The sequence below is a fragment of the Chiloscyllium plagiosum genome, chromosome 20, assembly GCF_004010195.1.
Source record: "Chiloscyllium plagiosum isolate BGI_BamShark_2017 chromosome 20, ASM401019v2, whole genome shotgun sequence".
NCBI classification, from domain to species: domain Eukaryota; kingdom Metazoa; phylum Chordata; class Chondrichthyes; order Orectolobiformes; family Hemiscylliidae; genus Chiloscyllium; species Chiloscyllium plagiosum.
The window spans coordinates 30,348,514-30,356,012 of record NC_057729.1 but is presented as its reverse complement, the minus strand read 5'-3'; the positions used below and the strand labels follow the sequence as shown (position 1 = coordinate 30,356,012).

General features: G+C 38.1%; 1 protein-coding gene across 4 annotated transcripts in view; it reads left to right on the top strand.

The window, feature by feature from the left end:
• Window positions 1-1,041: 1,041 nt before the first annotated feature.
• LOC122560132 (flocculation protein FLO11-like) overlaps window positions 1,042-7,499 on the top strand; it is a 47,634-nt gene continuing 41,176 nt past the window's right edge. For all 4 annotated transcript variants that reach the window (XM_043710410.1, XM_043710412.1, XM_043710411.1 and 1 more), the window contains exons 1-2: window positions 1,042-1,342; window positions 4,086-4,234. In XM_043710410.1, the coding sequence (XP_043566345.1) occupies window positions 1,175-1,342; window positions 4,086-4,234 (317 nt within the window). In that variant the 5' untranslated portion in view covers window positions 1,042-1,174. The remainder of the gene's footprint in view (window positions 1,343-4,085; window positions 4,235-7,499) is intronic.

Genomic DNA, 7,499 nt, shown 5'->3' with positions numbered 1-7,499 from the left:
GTAGGAGATTTCCTTGCCCATGTTTAACCTGAAACCATGAGACTTCATGGGGCCTGAAGGCAACGTTGAGGACACCCAGGACAACTTTTCCTAACTGTATACCATTGTGCCACCACCTCTGCCAGATCTATCTTACCAGTGGGACAGGACTGTGATTCCATGAGCCTGGGATGAAAACCATAAAGAACCGGGGATTTATCAACTTGCAGTTCTAAAAGTTTGCTCAGGACAATGCTCTGGAAATTATAATTTTCTGACAATTTTTTCCTTCCCTTCAATCCCTGATTAACAGGTATTTCTGGGATGCGATTTATATCCTTTCTGATATTGTGTCTTTTTCCCAAGGTAGAAATGTCAATTACTAAGAGACATTTCTTTAAGGTGAAGAGATGAAGATTTAAAGGAGCTGAGAGAGGCAAAACTTCTACACTGAGATTGGTAAGTGCCTGGAATGCAATGCCAGAGGAAGTGATAGAAACAGATACAATCGCAATGTCTAAGCGGCATTTTGGCAGATATATGTATACCTAGGGAATAGAAGGATTTGAACCATAAAAAGGCAAAAGGTTTTAGTTTAGAAAGACGTGGCGGACTGAAGGACCTGTTCCTGTGCTGTTCTTTGTTTTGAACCAGAGAAGTAAGTTTGGCAGTAAAATCTAAAGGATATTGTTTGTAAATCAAAATTGATCAAAGAATGAATACTTAAACCAGTACAATACATCTTATAATTTACAGACTGTAAATTTACAGTAGATTTACTAGTGAGGGAAATTCAACTGGTGGTCAATTTCAATTGCATGTTACACCTTGCAGTTTTGTACTATAAATAAGTTTTGTCTTAAAGGCCTATACTGTCATGAACTTAAAATTGCTATGATCCCTTGAGATATGAATGGAAGTAACCTGAGAAGAGCGATGATTCTAAAACAAAATTCTAGACTTTTCATATATGGGCAATGGCATGTCTTCTTGCACAACATGTGACGCCTGCAACTTAAATTTAAACACAATGACAGATTGGTGAAGCGCAGTATTGCACTGTGAAGCTTCTAATTCTCTATGCCTCTTGCTAAAAATACTTTTCAACAGAGAGAATCTGTGCAAACAACGAGAAGGCCGTATGCTGAATCCTACCTTTCAGTCTTGAAATCTCTGTGAAAAAGTTGTTTTTGACATGTCTATCCCGATGGAATATAATTCAATCTACAGAGGTTCACAAACTATGGATAATCTGGAGAAACAGCTGATATGCCCAATATGTTTGGAAATGTTTACGAAACCTGTTGTGATCCTGCCTTGTCAGCACAACCTGTGTAGAAAATGTGCAAATGACATTTTTCAGGTAAGAGATGTACTTGTACTCTAATTTAAAAACTTATTTCAAACTATCAAGAATAAAATATATTTAAGCCATAATTTAAACTTTTGTAGATGCCAAAAGTAAATCACTCCATAACATGAGTGAACTCTGATTAAGGGATGGGGGTGGGAGCTGGCCACTTTTCTAATGAGGTTTAGAGGAATTTTGCTTTCATTATCTCCAGTACAATGAGAATTCAGAACTATTTCAATTTCATTCTGCTTTGCATATCTAATAACTTTCATAGCAATTCAATGTTAGCAGACCCTTAAAGAATAAACCAAAGCTCTACTTCTTACTGTAGAATAACCTTTGAAGCATATTTAATTATTTTAGGACTTTTTTTCAAAAATGCTGTTCTTTTATATTAATGCATAAAAATGATTCAGAAGTACTTCTAAATTTGATTTACAGGATATGTGTTTTCTTTAGAAGTAAAGAAATAGAAAAGAATGTGTGCTTTGTGGTTGAAAAGTACCGATGGAACACTTGTTATTTCCAGAATGACTACCATGTTTATTGAAAGTCAAGGATGATAAACTGGTTGTTGTGGGTCAATAACATCAATGTTGTTTAGTAGATTTCAGAAAAGCATTATTGGCCATTTGGAGTAACCCAAGTTAATAATAGAGAGCCAACCTGGGATTTATTAAAAACAATTTAACTCTAACTAAAATTTGTCCCTGAAATAATGAGGAACGCTATAAATGTACCTTTGAAAAATTATTCAATTAAGTGCCTTATTATAGACTTGTTAGCAAAGTTGATTCTCCTGGGATTGAAGGGGTGTTGACAGCAAGGATAAAAAATTGGCTGAGAGATACAAGGCGGCAAGTAGTTGTGAAAGTGTATTTTAGAAGGATTGTACCACTTCATCCTATATCAATTTTAGGGACACAGCTACTTTTGATTATATAGTAATATTTTGGACTTGGGTACTTGAGTCAACTTTTCAATTTGATACAAACTTGGAAATGTAGATAACAATGAGGACGTAGCAGTAGACTAAAGCCGCTAATGTACTAATGTGACTGCCTTAAAAACAGAGTATAAACTTGCATATATCAAACATTCAGTTATCACATCTTCCACATGAAACTCAAAGAAATTGCTTATTGTTTGGATCTAGTTTTATTCCCAAAGACTCTACAATTTTGAAAAACTGAAGATCCTTAATTGGAAAGAGAAATGATGTGGAACATATATTATATATATATATGTTATTACAATATATATAATTACAAAAATGATATTAGTTTGTTTTTAAACAAACAAATTTGTTTCAAAAAGATATTAATAATTGATTGGTCTCTTTTTAATACCTGTTGTGCTTACACTATAAGGGCCAATTTTGCAATCCCTGATAAAATAGTTATTGGGAGCACAGCCAGACTCTGGTTGGAATCTAAATGGCTTTGCCAGATTTGTGACATCAGCCTCTGTAACTATTTTAATCAGCTCCCAGCGTAGATTCTAGAAGAGCAGGAAGACTGTTAATTGCTAAACAGATGAACAGACATCAAGCTAAATGCAAGTAACCCTGGGCATTTTCAACACTAACTCCAGATTCCATGAGCTCAGGTGGCTTCAAGCTGAACAAGATTAAGTAATCACCTGGCGATCAATATGCAATACTCCAGGTTAGCTGACTATCAATGAATTCAGCAAAAGTGGAAAAAAAACTCGAAGATGATATTAGAAGAGAGTGAAAGCACATATAAAAGGGAATTCAGAAAGTCTTCTATCAGTATGTAAATAGTCAAGAGATAAATGGATAATTTGTACTTGTCTTTACCAAGGAAAAAGATGTTGCCTCACTTGTTGAGTATGAGGACTCAGTTGGGATAATGGATAAAAAAAAATGATTGAATGACTGGCTATACTTAAAGTTAATAAGCCATCAGGACTGTATCAGACAAATCCAAGTCCTGTAGGCAAAGAGTAAGGCTTAGGGCTAGCTGGTTAGCTCTCGTAGAAAACTGGCATAGCCATGCGGTTTAAATTTCCACCTCCTATACTATAACTATTCTCTGATTCTAAGTCCCTATGCCAACAAAAATGTATTCTTTCTTTCCCAACTGTAGATCTAGTCAGTACTCATTACTGCACAGGAAAGAAGCTACAGGTATTTCTCCCTAAAATTACTGAAATGCATCTGCTAAATAAATACTAGTGAGTCACCAGGCAATACAGATGTGTCTTTTAAAAGACATTACTCACTGTATGAACAATCATGTGTGGAATGATAATGTTAAAGTCATTACATTTTGGCTCCTTTGAAATTTCAATTCAATCTGCTGGTCATCCTTTGCCATCATTTCACAGTTAGCCTTCACATTTCATTAAAAGGTCAAGTTTTAAAAAGGGAAGCCACTTTATTATTCTTCATTGCTACAATTTATGTACCAACATGCAAATTCATATGCATGCTTGTAAAATATTTTATAAGATACATTGCCAAAATATTTGTGTTTTGGAGTGGTGTTTTATTCAGTTTCTGTTTAAATTAGATTAGATTACTTACAGTGTGGAAACAGGCCCTTAGGCCCAACAAGTCCACACCCACCCTCCGAAGAACAACCTACCCAGACCCATTCCCCTACATTTACCCCTTCACCTAACACTACGGGCAATTTAGCATGGCCAATTCACCTAACCTGCACATTTTTGGACTGGATGTTCAAATTCCAGACAGTATCATCTAAATGTAATTTACTTTTGCTAGTCTCGTGGCACAGCTGGAGTTTCAGGAGGTCGGTTCCGGTGTCCATCCTGTCGTCACGAGGTTATTCTGGATAGACATGGAATTTATGGACTCCAGCGAAATTTGTTGGTGGAAAATATTATTGACATTTATAAACAAGAGTCTTCAAGGTAGGAATTATCATATTGCACATCAAAAGCATAAATACTGTATACCTTTTATGCAATTTTATGATCAGGAATAGTGAAATAACTCCACAGAGGCTAGTATCCTATCACCAAGTCACCCTTTATTTACATGTGAAGAGTCCTTGACATTGATTCAACTCCCTTAGAGCCAGCTCTCAGAGTGAGCAGGATGTCTCACAATCTTGTTCTTTCTATGACCCCCACACTACTGCCTAACTGCGGTAGTGCTTATTTTTTTTCCCCAGCACCCATGTTGCATGTGTGCAGGTGTGAACAATCTTGTTCTTTTTCTTTTTTCTTTTTTCTTTTTTGCTTTTTTCTTTTTTATTCTTCTTTTCTTTTAATCCCCACACTACCGCCTAACTGCGGTAGTGCCTATTTCTTCCCCAGCACCCATGTTGTGTGTGTGCAGGTGTGAGACACAGTGAGAGACACAAGGTGTATGAATCTTTATTCAATTTCCAACAATCTTGTTTTTTTTCTTCTTTTTTTTCTTTTTTTTTTCTTTTCTGTTTTTTTCCCCAGCACCCATGTTGTGTGTGTGCAGGTGGGAGACACGGTGAGAGACACAAAGTGCATGAATATTTATTCAATTTACACCACCAGGAAGATAGCAAAACACCCGAGTGGCCAGTGACAAACACTGCCCTTCACATAAAAGGACAATGCTGTGTGATCAAAACAGTGAAGGGGAGGGTAGGGACTAAATCAAAATAGAGTTGGAGGTGGAAATAATGCACTCCACTCCCTGTGGCGCCCACCTCTCCCTGAACAACTCCAGGGAGCAATCTTGTTCTTTTTTCTTCTTTTTCCTGTTTATTTTTTTTTATTTTATTAAACAAATTGCAAAAACAGGTTACAACAAACAGTTACATTTACAGCTGCATACAAGAGACAGCAATTTTACAAGGGAGAGGAGCAGCAAAGCCAGGCCCCAAACCCTACCATTCAAACAGTTTACAGGGACATGAGGACAAACCTCAAATCCCAGTTTCACATAAAGATATAAAGAGACAACAGCAATGACAGTTGTACATTAGACAGTACTGTTACATACAAAAGTGCAGACAATACAGACCCAGCAAGCCCCCGCCCCTCCCACTTTCCGACCACTCTAAGGCAGCCCGCCCCTACCCACCTTCCGGTTCTCGGTCCACCCCATGCCCTTTCCAGTTCTCGGTCCGCCCTGACACACCTTTCGACCTAACAATCTTGCTTTTTTTTGTGGCCAGTGACAAGCAGTGCCCCCCACTCCTGTTTATTTTTTTCTTTTTCTTAACACTCTGGTTCTTTTTTTTTCTTTTTTTCCTCTTATTTATTTTTAATTTAACCCCCACACTACCACCTAAGTGCGGTAGTGCTTATTTTTTCCCCAGCACCCATGGTGTGTGTGTATACGTGTGAGACACAGTGAAAGACACAAAGTGCACAAATCTTTATTCAAATTCCACCACCAGGAAGATAGGAAAACACCCAAGTGGCCAGTGACAAGCAGTGCCCTTCACATCAAAGGGCAGTGCTGTGTGATCAAAACAGTGAAGGGGAGGGTAGGGACTAAATCAAAATAGAGTTGGAGGGAACAATCTTGTTCTTTTTCTTTCTTTTCTTTTTTTATTTTTTTTAAACCCCCCCACACTACCGCCTAACCGCGGTAGTGCTTATTTTTTCCCCAGCACCCATGGTGTGTGTGTGTGCAGGTGTGAGACACAGTGAAAGACACAAAGTGCACGAATCTTTATTCAAATTCCACCACCAGGAAAATAGGAAAACACCCGGGTGGCCAGTGACAAGCAGTGCCCTTCACATCAGAGGGCAATGCCGTGTGATCAAAACAGTGAAGGGGAGGGTAGGGACTAAATCAAAATAGAGTTGTAGGGAACAATCTTGTTCTTTTTTTTTAGTCTTGGCCAGTGACAAACACTGCCCTTCACCTCAAAGGGCAAGCACACCTGTTTTTTTTTTCTTTTTTATACCACCTAAGTGCGGTAGTGCTTATTTTTTCCCCAGTACCCATGGTGTGTGTGTGCAGGTGTGAGACACAGTGAAAGACACAAAGTGCACGAATCTTTATTCAGTTTCCACCACCAGGAAAATAGGAAAACACCCGGGTGGCCAGTGACAAGCAGTGCCCTTCACATCAAAGGGCAGTGCTGTGTGATCAAAACAGTGAAGGGGGAGGGTAGGGACTAAATCAAAATAGAGTTGGAGGGAACAATCTTGTTCTGTTTTTTTTCTTTTCTTTTTTAATTTTAACCCCCACACTACCACCTAAGTGCGGTAGTGCTTATTTTATCCCCAGCACCCATGGTGTGCGTGTGTGCAGGTGTGAGACACAGTGAAAGACACAAAGTGCACAAATCTTTATTCAACTTCCACCACCAGGAAGATAGGAAAACACCCGGGTGGCCAGTACGTTCCTGTTTATATATATATATTTTTTTTTAAGTGACAAACACTGCCCTTCACATCAAAGGGCAGTGCTGTGTGATCAAAACAGTGAAGGGGGAGGGTAGGGACTAAATCAAAATAGAGTTGGAGGGAACAATCTTGTTCTTTTTTTTATTTTTTTTTTCATTTTTTCTCTATTTTTTAACCCCCACACTACCACCTAAGTGCGGTAGTGCTTATTTTATCCCCAGCACCCATGGTGTGTGTGTGTGCAGGTGTGAGACACAGTGAAAGACACAAAGTGCACAAATCTTTATTCAATTTCCACCACCAGGAAGATAGGAAAACACCCGGGTGGCCAGTGACAAACACTGCCCTTCACATCAAAGGGCAGTGCTGTGTGATCAAAACAGTGAAGGGGGAGGGTAGGGACTAAATCAAAATAGAGTTGGAGGGAACAATCTTGTTCTTTTTTTTTTTTCTTTTTTTTTTCAAATTTGCTGTTGTTTGTTGCACGACACACTGTCACAATATTTCTTAAGGACAGGAAAAGGTCATAATTTTGTCAATACAATGACATTGGAATTGAACAATTACAATATTGGGTGCAGGAATCCCTATTTATAGTTTTTTTTTATTTTTTTTAATTTTTTTTATTTTTTTTTTATTTTAACCCCCACACTACCACCTAAGTGCGGTAGTGCTTATTTTATCCCCAGCACCCATGGTGTGTGTGTGCAGGTGTGAGACACAGTGAAAGACACAAAGTGCACCAACTAGTTATTTATATATTTTTTTTCTTTCTTTCTTTTAAAATTTAACCCCCACACTACCACCTAACTGCGGTAGTGCTTATTTT